Source organism: Pelodiscus sinensis, chromosome 10 (genome assembly GCF_049634645.1).
Source record: "Pelodiscus sinensis isolate JC-2024 chromosome 10, ASM4963464v1, whole genome shotgun sequence".
Lineage (NCBI taxonomy): Eukaryota > Metazoa > Chordata > Testudines > Trionychidae > Pelodiscus > Pelodiscus sinensis.
This window is the reverse complement of record NC_134720.1, coordinates 20,735,054-20,752,372: the sequence shown is the minus strand read 5'-3', so window position 1 is coordinate 20,752,372 and position 17,319 is coordinate 20,735,054. Positions and strand designations below refer to the sequence as shown.

General features: G+C 44.9%; 1 protein-coding gene across 1 annotated transcript in view; it reads right to left on the bottom strand.

Moving 5' to 3' along the window:
* RASA2 (RAS p21 protein activator 2) overlaps nucleotides 1-17,319 on the bottom strand; it is a 94,205-nt gene that overhangs the window by 60,856 nt on the left and 16,030 nt on the right. The window contains exon 2 of the mRNA XM_075937633.1: nucleotides 7,126-7,243. Within this exon, the coding sequence (XP_075793748.1) occupies nucleotides 7,126-7,243 (118 nt within the window). The remainder of the gene's footprint in view (nucleotides 1-7,125; nucleotides 7,244-17,319) is intronic.

Genomic DNA, 17,319 nt, shown 5'->3' with positions numbered 1-17,319 from the left:
TGTAAAATTTATAGAAGATGACCTGCTATATACTGTAGCAAGTTAAATTTTAAACCAGAACATTGTAGTAATGTGTCACAAAATTTGAAGTCTATGCAGGAGAGATTTTTTCCTCTTTTCCAGAAAGTTTGAGTTATGAATGGAAGTCTCACTCCTTCCCCGTTTCCTACCCCAGTTTATGAAATAACTCCAGAGTTTGAATGTGTTGTTTAATTGTTTCTGTGTCCACAACATTCTGGTCTATGATGACAATGTAATTAATCAAAAAAAGTAAGTCAAGCACTAAAATTTCAGAGGAATCAACTGTTCTTTCAACATCTTTCATCTTTCCAAAAAAGAAAGTCTGTACTCTAAAGACTTATTTCTACACCCAGACTTCTTCAAACTCATGTAATTGATCCTTATGTCACTGATTGGCCACTCGCAGCACTGATTTATTTTTCCACCTTTTCACAATCATTTACTTGATAATTATGGCTATTCTGAGAAACCATGAACCCCATGTACAGAGAAGCCCCAATTCACAGGTAAATATTCTAATAAGTAGTTCATGACTAATATCTGAAAGTTCCAAAAATCACTTTAATTCTAGTGTCAATTTCCTTCCACAGATATTTAACCAGAGGACATACCCACAACACAGATTTCATGAGTTGTTAGTAGTACAGCAGGACTTCAACTTGCACAAGAGCCAATGAGAGGTACAATTTAATGACGTATCCAGCAAATATAGTATTATGTCATTAGTATTAATATCGTCTCTCACTGATATAAGCTCTCTATTATGCTGACAAAATAACCCCACCTTTGAGCTGTGTTGAGCCATGTTTGATATACTGAGGGCAATACAATGAAAATGTAGGGTTGACAGAAATAACAGTGCCTAATAGTCCCCCAAAAGTTGCCCCACAATGCCTCACACTGACGGCTCTGGTCACAATTGTGATCTTGACTGCTCAGGGGTTATAAAGACCTTTAAAGCTATGAATCACTGAAGTGCCTTTTCCAGCTTGGCAAGCACACCTAGCAATTCACTGTTGTGCACAACTGCCCAGCTGACCATGGCAACCACATGCTCCATGCTCCAGATACCCTGCAACTTGGGGCAGACAGGAAATACTGGCTTTCCTGGGCCTGTCAGAAGCAGCAGATATGCAACAACTACAGACCAGCCTTGGATGTCCATAGATATGTGGCCATCTATAAGAAGACAGCAAGAGAGATGCAGGAGAAGGGGTACAACAGCACCACATGAAAGCAAAGGAACTGTAGCAGGCATTCCAAAAGGTCAGGGAAACCAACAGTCAATCAAGCACCAAGCTGCAGACCTGCCACTTTCCCAAAGAACTGTATGCCCTACTTGGCAGAAACCACGCCCACCACCCTGCACACTACTGTGGATATCTACAAGAAGCCTCAGTCATAGGTGCTGATGAGAACACCAAGAATGAAAAGCAGAGAAGACATGCAAATGGGCGAGGAGAAACCAGCCATGATGCAAACCTGGACCTGAGACTCTACCGCAGTCCAGATCGTGCTAACAGATAAGCCTGATGCAGAGGAAGAAACATTGGTAACAGTTTTATTTATTTTTCCTTACAGTGATTGTGCCCCCAACTTTGCAAGATACAGCTATGACTATTCATTAACTTACTTGCACTGTAATAGGTATGGAGCAAGGAAAAGAGGTAAAATTGGGGGAGCAACTATGTGGAGCAGTTTGTGCATGGGAATGTCTATGTACCCCTTCTCCTGCATCTCTCATGCAGGAATCCTCCTGAAACATTGTAGCCAGACAGACCAACCCCCCATCTCATCCATCTTATTTTGCTTCTCTGAGGTTCCTGAAGCATACAGGACAGAGAAGGAGTGATAAAATCAGCATAGTCTATGCTGGCTCATCTGATCCTGAGAAGCTGAAAACATAGATATGAGGAGAGAATGATTAAGGCAATAGGCTGGCCTCGAGGCTGCGAGAAGTACCCGGCTGGCACCCACGTTGATACGAACACACAGTCCCTGGGGGTATGTCTACACTACAAACGGACGTTAGTTCAAACTAACTTTCATAGGCACTACACTAGCGCTCCGTTAGTTCGAATTTAATTCGAACTAACGGAGCGCTTAGTCCGAACTAGGTAATCCTCATTCCACGAGGATTAAGCCTAGTTCGAGCTTACTAGTTCGAATTAAGGCCTGTGTAGCCCCTTAATTCGAACTAGTGGGAGGCTAGCCCTCCCCAGCTTTCCCTGGTGGCCACTCTGGCCAACACCAGGGAAACTCATCTGCCCCCCTCCCGGCCCCGGACGACTTAAAGGGGCACGGGCTGGCTACGGTGCCCGTGCCAGGTGCAAGCCTGCCAGCACCCAGCCAGCAGACCCTGCACCTGGCATGGATTGAGCCACCCACCCGATGCCCCCCAACCCTCCCCCTCTTCCCGGAACCAGGCTGGCGGCTCCCGGGAGCTTGCCCGGGACCGCAAGAGGCGGGCACCCGCCTGGGCTAGTGCAGACATCGTGGACCTTGTCCACGATCTCCGTACTAGGCACAGGAAAGTGGCCGGCTAGGGCAAGAGAGCTGCCAGCCTGGCCACCCAGGAGCAGGTGTGCATGAAAATCAAGGGGGTCCACTGAGACCCCCGACCCTGAGCCCTGAGCTTACAATGGCCGTACTGGGTCAGACCAAAGGTCCATCTAGCCCAGTAGCCTGTCTGCCGACAGCGGCCAACCCTCGGGACCCTGGAGGGGATGGACCGAAGACAGTGACCAAGCCTTTTGTCTCGTGCCATCCCTCTCCAGCCTTCCACAAACCTTGGGAAGGGACACCACTCCTACGCCCCTGCTAATAGCACTCCATGGACCCAACCTCCATGACTTGATCTCACTTCCCTTTAAACTCTGTTCTAGTTCTAGCCTTCATAGCCTCCTGAAGCAGGGAGTTCCACAGGTTGACTACTTGCTTTGTGAAGAACAACTTTCTGTTACTAGTTTGAAGAGTGAGAATTCCCATTTAAAAAAAAACAAGAAATAAAAAAAAAAAAAATCAGAAACATCACCACAGCTTGTGGAAAGTGGTGCCAGCATTCAGTGCCATTGCCCTACACTCAGTTTCCTGCAGCTGAGCATTTCCTTGGCCTCTGCAATGCCCAAAATTAACAGGTGCATTGTCAGTACTATATTCATAGATAAGCACCAAACACTTCTTAACAGGTCCAAGTCACGGAGCCAGGTACAGTACATCAGGACATATTACCATGGCTTGTATTAAGGTGCTCTCTCAAAGCCTCCCTCAGTTCTTCTCATTGAGATGAATTCTGCTGATAGCTCTTGTATCTGGCAGTCCATATTCACACTGCTGCTCCACTTTCACCCCAGCAGTAGCTTTTCCTATTTTGCTTCACAGATAGTATGCAGACACAAAAAGCAGGTAAAACCCTTGGGGTTTCCCTTCCCCCCACTGACATTTGATCTTTATGTACAAACAATGCCAGTGCCCCGTCAGCTTAAAGTATATTCAACTGTCATTCTGCAGCTGCTGAGATGGTAGTTGAATCTGTACTTGGTTACGGGTATACAACCTCATGAACCAGTGGAGTCAGAGGTAGGCTGGGTGTCCTAGGATTACAGGCAGTCCCCAGGTTACATACAAGATAGGGACTGTAGGTTTGTTCTTAAGTTGAATCTGTATGTAAGTCGGAACTGGCGTCCAGATTCAGCCGCTGCTGAAACTGATCAGTTTCAACAGCGGCTGAATCTGGACGCCAGTTCTGACTTACATACAGATTCAACTTAAGAACCCCAGGCATCCCCAAGTCAGCTGCTGCTGAAACTGATCAGCGGCTGATTCCAGGAAGCACAGGGCAGGGGCTTCCTGTAGTCAGCCACTGGTCAGTTTCAGCAGTGGCTGACTTGGGGACGCTTGGGGCAGAGCAGCTGGGATGCTGCCGGGTTGGTCCAGTAGCACCAAGGAGCGGTGCTGCGGGACCAACCGGCAGCGCCCCACCTGCTCTACCACAGGCCCGGGGCTTTGCTCCACGTCTCCCTGGTCTGCTGGGAGGAGAGGGGGGGCCACTAGCTGCGCGCCCCCCCCCCCCCTCCCAGCAGACCAGGGACACAGGGAGCAAAGCCGCAGTGTCGGCGGGGTGCCGCGCCTCTGAGGCTTTGCTCTGGCAAAGCCTCAGAGGCGCGGGACTCCGCCGCCGCTGCCGCTTTGCTCCCAGTGCCTCTGGTCTGCTGGGGACCGTCTCCAGCAGACCAGGGACACCCGGAGCAGCTTTTCTCGCCCCGGAGGTCGAGGTGGCGGGACCGCTGCGCTCTGGGCGGTCCCACTGCCTGCGAGCTCCGGGGCGAGAAAGCCCCGTTCGTAAGTGCGGATCCGACATAAGTCGGATCCGCATAACTCGGGGACTGCCTGTACTATTGGCATTTCAACATTGCCAATGGTCATCTGTCAAGAGAGCACGTCCCAAACTTGTAGCTTTCTGAACTGTCCTGTATTTTTAAGAAGGCAGTTTCATGAACCTTCCCTTACCAGCCAACGTTGATGGTGGCAAACTGTATACTAGGATACCTACTCACAAGCACCTACTTTACCTTAAAAATAAACCTGTCTGTTGATGTACACTGTAGAAAGTGCCAAAATATGGTTATGTATGAAATCTATCACTTCACCACAGTTTGGAAATCTTATTGCTGCAAAACCAATCATTATGTTCAACACACTGCAAACAGGGAGGGAGATAGGATCCTGTGTAGCAGGAGACAGGCACACTTGCATGACAATGAACCCCACAGTGGATTTTCCCCAACTCCAAAATTATTGCCCACTGACTGGTAACAATCCAGTATTGCCAGAATCCAAAGTGCCACTTCCTTCTGCACTGTCAGTACAGCTCATTTTAGTGTTCCTGCACTAGAGGGCTGGGGTTAGCTCAGCACACAAATCCAAGAAGGTAGCCTTGTATAGCTAAAAGTTTTGCTGCCTTTGCTAGTCATCCAAGATTGCCATATAGTGCCAATCCACAAGTCACTGTTCACATCTCAGCCCAGAAGCAGCACTCCACCATTCTCTCTGTGAATGTCACCATTATACACTGGTTCTTGCTATGCCTCTCAATCATCTGATTATTCAGGGGGTAGATGAATTAGTCTGTACAGGATAAACTTAAAAAACAACAAATGGTCTGATAGCACTTTATAGATTAATAAAACATGTAGATGGTATTGTGAGCTTTTGTGGGCATAGCCCACTTCTTCAGATGACCAGAGTTTTGAGTTTAAGATGTGCAGACCCAAAATAAATAAGGGAGAAGAGGGAAGGAAAAAAAAATGGAAGGGGGCGGGAAATAAAGAGCAGAGAGTATGAAATTATCAAAGGGAAAACCAAATAGGCAGAACTGGTAATCAGTAAACACTTAGGGTATGTCTACACTAGCCTCCTAGTTCGATCTAGGGAGGCTAATGAGGGCGACCGAAATTGCAAATGAAGCGCGGGATTTAAATATCCCGCACTTCATTAGATTGTTCCCGGCCAGTCGCCATTTTAGAAATTGACTAGCGCAAAGTAACTGCCCTCATCTATACACGGCAGTGAAACGGTGTTCTGAATTAAAGCCCTAACTCGAATTAGTTGTTGTTCCTCCTGCAATGAGGTTTACCAGCTAATTCGATTTAGGGCTTTAATTTGGAATCCCGTTTCACTGCCACGTGTAGACGCGGTCAGTTACTTCGGGCTAGTAATTTCTAAAATGGCGACCGCCTGGGAACATGCTAATGAAGCATGGGATATTTAAATCCCGCGCTTCATTTGCAATTTCGGTCGCCCTCATTAGCCTCCCTAGATCGAACTAGGAGGCTAGTGTAGACATACCCTAAGTGTTTACTGATTACCAGTTCCGCCTATTTGGTTTTCCCTTTGATAATTTCATACTCTCTGCTCTTTATTTCCCGCCCCCTTCCATTTTTTTTTCCTTCCCTCTTCTCCCTTATTTATTTTGGGTCTGCACATCTTAAACTCAAAACTCTGGTCATCTGAAGAAGTGGGCTATGCCCACAAAAGCTCACAATACCATCTACATGTTTTATTAATCTATAAAGTGCTATCAGACCATTTGTTGTTTTTTAAGTTTATCCTGTACAGACTAATTCATCTACCCCCTGAATAATCAGATGATTGAGAGGCATAGCAAGAACCAGTGTATAATGGTGACATTACTCTTAAAGACTGGATAGTTAAAAGAAGCGGATAAGGATCAAAGGATAGCAATTAGATAGGAAGGGTACCAACGCAAGAACCTACACAAAGAGGTGAAGACACCTTCATTGACTGTTAGGCTGATAACGTCCCAGTCAGCTATTATCACGATTGAGTAGGCTATCAGAATGAGAACTAAATTTGTAAATGAATTGTAATTCCAACGCCTCTCTGTGTATTTGGCTAGTAGTTTTCATTTTAGTTACTCTCAAGGTTTACAAGTCAGACAATTTTGTCCAGACTGCAGCCCACAACTTCCATGCAAAAATACAATATACCACATACACTATAGATGGGATAACAAATGGTCCAGAAGCACCTTAGAGACTTGCTTTCTATTTAAAATATAACACCTGTAATCAAGATTTGAACAAAGACCTGAACTGGATGGGCCGCTACATTCCACAACATAATGACATAAGAGGCCACTCTATTAGCCTCATTTAGCATGTACACTAATTGACAAGATTTTTTCCCCTTTCTGCCCCCTTCCTTTTCCCTCCCCATTCCTTTCTTTCTGCTATTTATTTACACCCTGGACCTCTTACTCCATTAATCTGAAGTGGGTTGTGCCCAAGAAAGCTCATGATACCACCTACATTTTCTGTTGGTCTCTAAGGTGCTGCAGGACCATTAATTGTTTAAGTTTTTTTCAGTTACAGACTTATAGGGCTACACCTCAGATCTATGGATGGAATACTTCTCAGCATATAAAAAGAATGAAAAACAGAGCTAGGCAAATATTTGGTACTATGTAGGGAAAGAGAGACACATAAGAACTACAATAAAAAATAGACACCCACCACAATATACCCAACTTGCAGAGTTCTGAAGTAATTTCACTGAAACGTATATCTAAATATGCAAATGTACCTTAAAGATTTTTCAACCACCTGTGTACGAAAAACTTCTTCTTGGTCCAAGTTTATGGTACAGAAACAGTCTCTCATTTTGTTGGGTCCAGCATATGGCACTAAATTTTTGGCTTCACCTGTAAATAAGTAATTGTAAACAGATTAAAAAAATAAGGTTGCCAGACACAAATTTTAGACTTACCATTTGTGACACTCTGTATCCCAAAGCAATATCCTGCACCATATAAAGTCTTTTTTCAAAAAAGTCTTGATCTGATGAACATTAATATCTAGGTAGATTGTATGCACTATCATTTTATGTGAAGTTAAGTTTTGCTGTGTGTGTTAATGAAATATGTTGTGAGGTTGGCAACACCCACAACCAGCCTTTCAGGTACAACAGTAGAGTAACCAGACAGTGATTAACAGCTAAGCTCATCAACACTACTGGAATCCACTATCCCAGGAACAGTGTACAATAGAGCAGGGGTCAGCAACTTTTACAAACCAAACTACATCAAAATTCAGAACAAGTGGTCAACAAAGAGCTGTATAAGAATGCCCATATGCATAACCAAAAATGTAAAACTTAATATTATTCATAATTGACATTATTACTGATAGCACAAATGAACCATTGTACTCAGACTTTAATGGGACTTCTGCTGCATCTTTTCATATCATAGAATCATAGAACACTAGAACCGGAGGGGCCCTTGAGAGGTCATTGAGTCCAGTTGCTTGCCCTCATGGCAGGACCAAGATCTGTCTAGATCATCCCTGATAGGTGTCTGTCTAACCTGCTCTAAAATATCTCCAGCGATGGAGACTCCACAACCCCCTTAAGCAATTTATTCCAGTGTTTAACCACCCTCATAGGTAAGAAGTTTTTCCTGATGTCTAACCTAAACTGAATTTAAGCCCATTGCTTCTTGCCCTATCCTCAGACCCAAGGGGAACAATTTTTCCTCCCTCCTCCTTGTGACACCCTTTTAGATACTTGGAAACCACTATCATGTCCCCTCTCAATCTTCTCTTTTCTAAATTAAACAAGCCCAGTTCTTTCAGTCTTCCCTCACAGGTCATGTTGCTCTTCTCTGGACCTTCTCCAATTTCTCCACATCTTTCTTGATATGTGATACCGAGAACTGGACACAATACTCCAACTGAAGGCTAATCACTGCAGAGTAGAGCGGAAGAATGACTTCCTGTGTCTTGCTCACAACACTCCTGTTAATGCATCCCAGAATCATATTTGCTTTTTTTGCAACAGCATCGCACTGTTGACTCGTGTTTAACTTGCCATCCACTATGACCCCTAAATCCCTTTCAATAGTACTCCTTCCTAGACAATCACTTCCCATTCTGTATGTGTGAAACGGATTGTTCCTTCCTAAGTGGAGCACTTTGCATTTGTCCTTAGAAAACTTCATCCTGTTTCCCTCAGACCATTTCTCTAGTTTGTCCAAATCACTTTCAATTATGACCCTATTCTCCAAAGCACTTGCAACCCCCCCCTCCCAGCTTAGTGTCATCTTCAAACTTAATAAGCGTACTCTGTAAGCCATCATCTAAATCACTGATGAAGACATTGAACAGAACCAGTCCCAAAACAGATCCATACAGAACCCCACTTGCTGTGCCCTTCCAGCATGACTGAACTGTTAATAACTACTCTATAAGAGCGGTTATCCTACTAGTTATGCACCCACCTTAAAGTAGCCCAATCTAAATTGTATTTCTCTAGTTTATGGATAGGAAGATCATGTAAGACTATGTCAAATGCCTTGCTAAAGTCTAAGTATACCATGTTCACTGCTTCTCCCTTATCCACAAGACTTGTTATCCTACCGAAGAAAGTTATCAGATTGACTTGACATGATTTGTTCTTTCCAAATCCATGCTGGCTGTTACCTTGCACCTTATTTTCTTTCAGATGTCTGAAGATGAATTCCTTAATTACTTGCTCTATTATCTTCCCTGGCACAGAAGTTAAACTGACTGGTCTGTAGTTTCCTGGGTTGTTCCTATTTCCCTTTTTATAGGTGGGCACTATATTTGCCCTTCTCTAGTCTTCTGGAATCTTTCCCAACTTCCATGACTTTTCAAGATGATAGCTAAGGGCTCAGATATCTCCTCTATCAGCTTGAGTATTCTAGGAAGCATTTCATAAGGCCCCAGTGACTTGCAGACATCTAACTTTTCTAAGTAATTTTTAACTTGCTCTTTTATTTTAACTTCTAATCCTACCCCATTTCCACTAGCATTCACTATACTGGTACCCTGTCACCATCTGTTTTGACAAAAGCCAAAACAAATAAGTCATTAAGCACCTCTGCCATTTCCAAGTTTGCTGTTATTGTTTCTCCCTCTTCACTGAGCAATGGGCCTACCCTGTCCTTAGTCTTCCTCTTGCTCCTAATATACTTGTAGATCATCTTCTGCCTCCTTTATGACTCTAGCTAGATTGAGCTCTTTTTGTGCCTTTGCCTTTCTAATCTTGCCCCTGCATACCTGTGTTGTTTGCTTATATTCATCCTTTGTAATCTGATCTAGCTTCCACTTTCTATAAGACTCCTTTTTTACTTTTACATCATGTAAGATATCCTGGTTGATCCAAGGTGGTCTCCTGCCATACTTTTTATCTTTCCTATGCAGAAAAAGAGTTTGCTTTTGGGCCCTTAGTAATGTCCTTTAAAAAACTGCCAACTCGCTTCAGCTGTTTTCCTCTTCATCTTAGTTCCCTTACCTACCAGATCTCTGAGTTTACTAAAATCTGCTTTCCTGAAATCCATACTCTCTATTTTGTTGTTCTCCCTTCTACCACTCCTTAGCATCACAAATGCTATGATTTCATGGTCACTTTATCCCAAGTTGCCTTCCACTTTCAAATTTTCAGCCAGTTCCTTCCTACTTGTTAAAATCAAGAACAGCTTTTCCTCTAGTAGTTTCTGAAATAAAAAACTGTCTCCAATGAAGTCCAAGAACTTGTTGGATGATCTGTGCACTGCTATGTCAATTTCCCAACATATGTCTGGATAGCTGAAGTCCCTCATCACCACAAAATCCTGTGCTTTGGATAATTTTGTTAGTTTAAAAAAAAAGAGGCCTCATCCACCTCTTCTGCCTGGGTAGGTGGTCTGTAATAGATCCCTAGCATGACATCGCCCTTATTTTTTTTACCTAATTCAGAGACTCTCAACAAGTCTGACTTCTATGTCCATCTCCACCTCGGTACAAGTGTATTCATTTTTAATATAGAAGGCAACACCTCCTCCCCTTTTCCTTGCCTATCCTTCCTGAGCAAGCTGTACCCTTCTATAGCAATATTCTAATCATGTGCATCCCACCAAGTCTGTGATACCAACTATTTCATAGCTGTGTTTATTTACTAGCACATGAAGTTCTTCCTGCTTATTCCCCATACTTCTTGCATTTGTACATAGGCATCTAAGATACTGATTTGATTTTGCCTCCCAGTTCTGCCTTCCCCCTCCTCTCTCTCTGCTATTATAGCCCATTCCTCTGTTCCATTTCTGATCCATCTCCCAGGTCTCCATGTTTTTCACTTACCTATGGGCTTTGGTCACCTGCCCCCATCGAATCTAGTTTAAAGCCCTCCTCTCTAGGTTAACCAGTCTGTGTCCAAATACTCTCTTCCCTTCCTCAAAAGGTGAACTCCATCCCTGCTTAGCCATCCTTCTTGGAACAGCATCCCATGGTCAAGGAAGCCAAACCCCTCTTGGTAACACCATCTTTACAACCCGGCATTCACTGCTAGGATGCACCTGTCTAGGGCCCCGACCTTTGACAGGAAGGACTAAAAAGACCAGTACCTGCACTCCAAACTCCTTCACCCATACTCCCAGAACCCTGTAGTCACTCTTGATCCACTCAAGGTCATACCTTGCAGTGTCATTTGTGCCCACATGGATGAGTAGCATGTGGTAGTAGTCAGAGGGCTGGATAATCCTCAACAATTCCTTCCTAACATCAAGGATACGGGCCCATGGCAGGCAGCATACCTCCCAAGATGACATGTCAGGGCAGCAGATGGGTACCTCCGTCCCCCTCACAAAGGAGTCTCAAATCACAGTTCTTTGAAGTTTACATTATAACTGGTCAAATCCAGGTTCATGCATGCATTCAGACTGTCTTCTGTCAAACTTTTGGCAAGGGACTGGAAATATAGGGGGCAGAAGTCTGGGCTGGAGTGTATGAGGGGCTCAGGGCAGGATATTGGGGTGTGCAGGAGTGTGATGGGCTCAGTGTTGGGGTGTGTGTGGGGTGCCAGAGTGTTATAATGCTGCAGCCAGATGGGGGCTGGGCCCGAAATGGGGACTGCTTGGCCAGCTTTAATATTTTACTTTGATTAAACATTATGTCCAACACAAAAGGTTTCAACATTGTCTATTTACGGCAGGGGTGGGGAACCTTTTCTGAGTCGGGGGCCACTGACCCACAGGGAAAAAAAATCAGTTGGGGACCACACCAGTGAGAAGAAAAAAACAAAACAAAAAAAAAAACCAACACCACAAACACCCCCTCACCCTCCTCCAAAACCCCCAAACCTCACTGATTTGGCCCCCACCTGGAACATCTCACTCCCCTGATGTGCCAGCCCCATAGTGGGGGGAGGGGCAGGGACAGGGAGGACTGAGGTTCAAGGCCTCAGGCTAGATTTACTCTTCTGGGCTTCCAGGTGTAGAGGATTTAGTGGACCCCCCTAGGCTCTGGGTTGGGGCTAAAAATGAGGCATTAAGTAAGTGTGCGGGACAGGGCTGCCAGTGAATGATATAGCGATGGGAGTACTGGACCTGGGCAGGAGGTGGGGTGTAGGAGGGGTGAGGTCTGGCCTGGGGGCATGAGCGGGTTGTGGGATGGCTGCCTGGCCAGGGGACAGAAGGGATTTTGGCCAGGAGACTGGGGTGGGGGTGAGGATTTTGGATAGGAGGCAAGCTGACTGGCCAGGGTGTTGGGGGGATTTTGGGCAGGGGGCAGGCTGTCTCTGGCCAGAGGGGAATTTGGGTAGGGGGTACTAGAGGCAGGGGTCAGAAGGTGTCTGGCCAGATGGCAAAAGGGCAGGGGGTGTCTGGTCAGGAAGCTGGGGGCAGGCTGAGTGGCGGGGGTCTGGGCACGAGGGAGTGGAGGGCACTCATTTTCATGCTGCGCGGCAAGCCACATGTGATATACTCCCCACTGCTCCCTTTTGCTGGCAGGAAGCCCTGGGGAAAGGTTGGCAGGGGAGGCTGCAGGAAGCATGTCCTAAGGAAACAAATTAGCAGTACACAGGGAGCCATCTTTGGTTCCTGGTTTCCCCCACGCCGGGTGGGGGGGAGAGGCAAACGCTGTTGCACTGAGTCATTTTTACCTCTGCTTGTTCCCCACACACCGGATCTGGCAGAGAACCTTGGGGCTCTCTCCACCCCCCGGTGGTGTTCCACTCTTGAGGGGGTCCGTAAGGCTGTAGTGCCAGCGCTGGCTCTTTGCTGTGGGGGGGAACAAAAAAGGGTCGAGTTGGGGCTCCAGAAGAGCCATATCTGGATCCTTAGAGAGCCATATTTGGCTCACAAGCCGTATGTTGCCGACCCGAACCCTACAAGAGAGACTTCTCAGAGAACATGTAGAATTGCCTGTCCCGTGTCACAACAAAACATCCTTCCAGCAAACTGGAAGGTACTATGGAAGAGGGGAAAAATGTGGTATCACTGGGCCTCACTCCCCGCATAACACAACAGCTGTAAAACACATCCAGAGGACAAGAACTTTCAACTGGGGGAGGGTGATCCCTAGAGATGCAAAAGGTTAACCAATAACCCAGTATCCAGTTAAATGGCCTTCTCCAAACCCCAGGGGCTTCTGATAATTGCAAGATCGTACAGTTCTGGGGCACAGGATTGGAGAACTAGGGGGTATAGGCCAGAGCTTCTCTGTTGTTGGTTCATGAGTGGCTGAGAAAGCACGCAAGTAACTTAGTTGGGTGTGTCCTTGCTTGGGGATGTCCCTTTAAGTGCAGTACATACCCGAGGTTTGTGGCTTGACACAGCATCACAGAACGAGGTTAACCCAGATTGGTGGGACCGAGGGCTTAATGGACCCACAGTGCAGGTTGCACCCCAGAAACCCTGTTACATCATTATATAAAATTGTTTTTATGCAACTGACATCTAGCCATTTACAAATGTATACAGCACATTTAATCCAAAATAATCACAAGATATCACGCACACCAATTACTTCACACAGTAATGAAGTTCTCTGGATGGCACAAAAATTGTTTAGTAGCACATAGTAAAGCAGTTTTGTCACTAAGAATGTTAAAATGTGTTTAATTTAATAAATGTATAACTGCTGAACTTCACAGCAGTTACATCCCTAGTGTAAACGTGCAACAGTGTAGTCAATGAACTGATAAGCAAAAGCTTATTGGTTAATGCTTAGACTACATGCATTCTTCTCCCTCCCTCATCTCCAGTAAATTTTTATCAGGCTGACCAGCAGCCCAGCTCAGTCCCAGCTTGTGCTGGATCCGGGACTTACCACTGCTGCAGCTCTCCATTTCAAGTGTATTCAGAACGAGGAAGGCAGGCAGCCCAACTCACGCTGGGTCTGGAAGCTCAGACCTGCCCCTCAACAGGGGCTACTGCCACCCTGTGCTGCTGCCTGTATATAGGGCAGTCAGTCCGTGAGGAGAGCTGGTTTTTAACCTGGCTCCCCTCATGGACCGGCTCCTGCCTAATACAGAGGCAGCAGCGCAGAGTGGCATGGGGCTTCTTGGGAGCGGGAACGGAGCGAACTGGCTGCTGGCCCCACCCCTGACATTACAGAATAGTCGAATAACCAATAAGAATTTATGAGGTTAATCGACTAATTAACCTATATTTAACATCCCTAGTTTACATGTGGGCAGAGCAGGCGTTCATGGGGAGCCAACTTTTAAGCCTGTTCACCATGAGCAGCAGTTTCCATCTGCTCCCCCCCACCCTCCTGTACTGATGCCTCTGTGGGAAGCAGCAGCATGAGGGTGGGGGAGCCTGCATGCATGAGGTGCTGGCTTAAAAGGTAACAGGGAGAGGGAGCTGCGTATAACTGTTAGGATTAAGCAATGAGCCCAGGTGCATCAATTTATCATGTAAATGGCTACTACATGTTCACATCCCTATTTGTTACAAAACTTTAATACATCATACACAAGCTTACAAGAAAATGTTTACGTCTAGCCCCAGTTACCCATTCTCTGCTGCAAAAATTATCCAAGATAGTCAATCACAAGTAGCCAGGACTTCAATGCTGTATTTGATCTAGAAGGAAACTACCAGAAAAAGTACACTAAAGAAATATTTCCCTACTGACTCAGAAAAAAACATAACACTGATTCACTAGCATACTGATTCAAGAACACCACTTCCTGCAACATTTGCACTTTCCCTACAGAAATCTCACCTTAGTAATGATTTGGCTGCTAGTTGTAATAAATACAATTTGGCTGACATGTTTACAGTATTATTTTAAACACACTCTGATTCAGATTTGTTCATTATTGGAGATGTTAACCATTGAAGCACCACATGGTATGCAATTGAACTATTTTCAATTTAACCCTATCAATGTACTCTCAGTAAGAAACAGTACAGTTTATTTTCCTAGCTATCGGGAGAGAGAAAAAACACTACCTTTTGAAAGAGGTCAAGAGAAAAAACACAAGATAGTAGGTAGCAAGGAAAGAATCAGAGAGTATTTTTCATAGTTGTAGTCAATTAATTCTATCAAAAGGAAGAGGAACTGAGTGGAGGCTCTGGAATTTGGTCAGGAAAAATCATTTCACTTAATCCCATTTTTCAAGAACATAAAACTACAATAAAATTTAAAAAACAATAGTCTCTAAGGTAGTACAGGACCAACAAAAATATATAAATAAGTATAGGAGTACAACCCACTTCTTCAAATGACAACTATGGAGCAAGGGTTGCACAGAGTTTGAAATATAAAGCAGAAAAAAGGAGGGGAAGGAAAAAGAAAAAAAATAGTCAAAGTGACAGGGTTTCCCCCCATCCGATTTCTCCTTGACCACGCCCCTTTTTTGTTTATTTTTTTTTAGTTAAACACTAATATGGCCACTTCTCTGAGACTACAATGTTAAACAAGGAGTTAATGTACAGCAATGACTGTATTTGCTTCCAAAACCAATGTAAGTGTTCTGTAGTTAAAGACCTGTTCCCAATTACAGCAGTGACTGCAACGTGACTTGAAAAAATAAAAAAAGCAGATATGTTCCTTAACACTGCTTTATGGTGATTTAGATTAATAAGTTTTTATTAAAATCCCCCAAACAATAATGAACGTAATGTTATAATCAACCAAAGTTGTGGAAAGCCCTAGAAAGCAACATTAGGGGCAGGATGTCACTCGAAATACAACATCAAAACAAGCTTTTTAAGAACTGTTTGTGGGGTAGCGACATCCCTGCCTTTATGCAAAGGATGCAGATGCATAGGATACCATGAAATTAAGAGCACCAAATTTCATCGTGACCTATGGAGTTGGGCATGACACAACCTCCTGCCCCATCCCTGCCATTTCCCACCCCTCCCACCAAGTTCCCTTCCCTGAGCCACGAGGCCCAAAGGACTAGAGGGGGACTTGCGGACACCCCCCCTCCCCCAAGCCCTGCACTTTGTGGCCTGTGGACTAGTGGGAGAGACAGGAAGGGGGCTGGCAGCCATTCCCCCGCACTCACAAGAGGGGACATTAAGAGGAATGGCTCAGTCCCAGTCCACTGCACTCCCCCAAGCCTGGCTCCTAGGCATGTCACTTAACTTCCCGCCACTGGTGAGTGCATGGAATGATTCCACTGCTTCCCCCAAAACCCGCAGCTGGGAAGCAGAGCGAGCTGGGTCTGGGTCTCTCAGTTTCCCTACCACTATTGCTGGTGAGTGCAGGGGCAGGCCTAATACCTGCTACCAGCATCTTCTCCCCCTCTCCTCCAGTCCTCTGGGCTACAAAGCACAGGGTTTGACGTTCTTGCCCTGAACTGCGCTGTTCATCACGTGATTCCCAAGTTAAAGGAGAAACTGTCGTTCTTGTCACCATCCGCGCCTCCCATCTCCTCCTCTGTTCTGAGGTAAGCCTCCCAGCTCTGCCACTGTCTTCGGCAGATTTAGCCTCAGAGGCCTGCCCCCCACAGATCAGGACTTTAGTTTCCTCCCTGCCCTCCCACTTGTGTATGTGGGGCAGGAGTGTACAGGTTCTCAGGCTGCACAGTTCAGCACAATTGGTAGGGACAGCCCTCTGGGGTGAAAAAAATTCTTCTATGACATTGAAACTAGTAATCTCTATAGTTCCTTTGAGAAGTGATATACATTTTATGTACTTTCCAAAAACAAATGCATGAATAGAGTTAACATGCTAGAGGAAGTAATGCAGATCATCCTAAGTGCCAATAAAAACTTTACATAAAAACCCAGTTTCAATATGCATCATCATACAGAAAAATGTACATATTTATTTTAAAAATTACACATCTATAGTATACTATTAGTGACACTATTTTCACTTTTTAGAATTGCTGACATTTTGCAATTGCTTTGAGTTTTAGAACAGTAGATGTAACTTAGCCAGAGGTAAACAAATGGGCAGAAGGCTAAAAAGGTACACGATAGAACTGAATCACCACATAGCTGGCGCAACTACTCCATTTATGGCAGTGACGCCTATCCATGCCTGTGAGGCATGTACACATACATGTATAGAGTGATGAAGGGATAAAAAAAACCAAAATATGTACGGAAATCTGTTTAAATAATTTGTAGAGATTTTTAAAAATGTACAATTTTCCTTTCTGCAAGTTTTGTATAATTACTCATAGTAACGAAAGCAGCCTGATTTTACAAGGGGAGAGGAGTGTGTGCTGCAGATAGGGTATTTGTAGTTAATATTCTTAAACCCTGTACACTATGCAGTACACAAGTTTTATACCCATTGAGATGACTGGCACAACTCCAGCTGTGAGCCACAAAATGACACCAAACTCAAAGAGAAAAATAACTTTACTACACCACTAAATCTACATCCCACGCCAATGAAGCAGCGTACAGTACTCCTATGAATAGCCGAACAGCACTTTAGAAACACCTTGAAAAATGTTTCTTTAAGCAGTGCAACAAATGTGGGCTGCATCCTCCTGGGGACGATGAATACGGATATGAATGGTTAA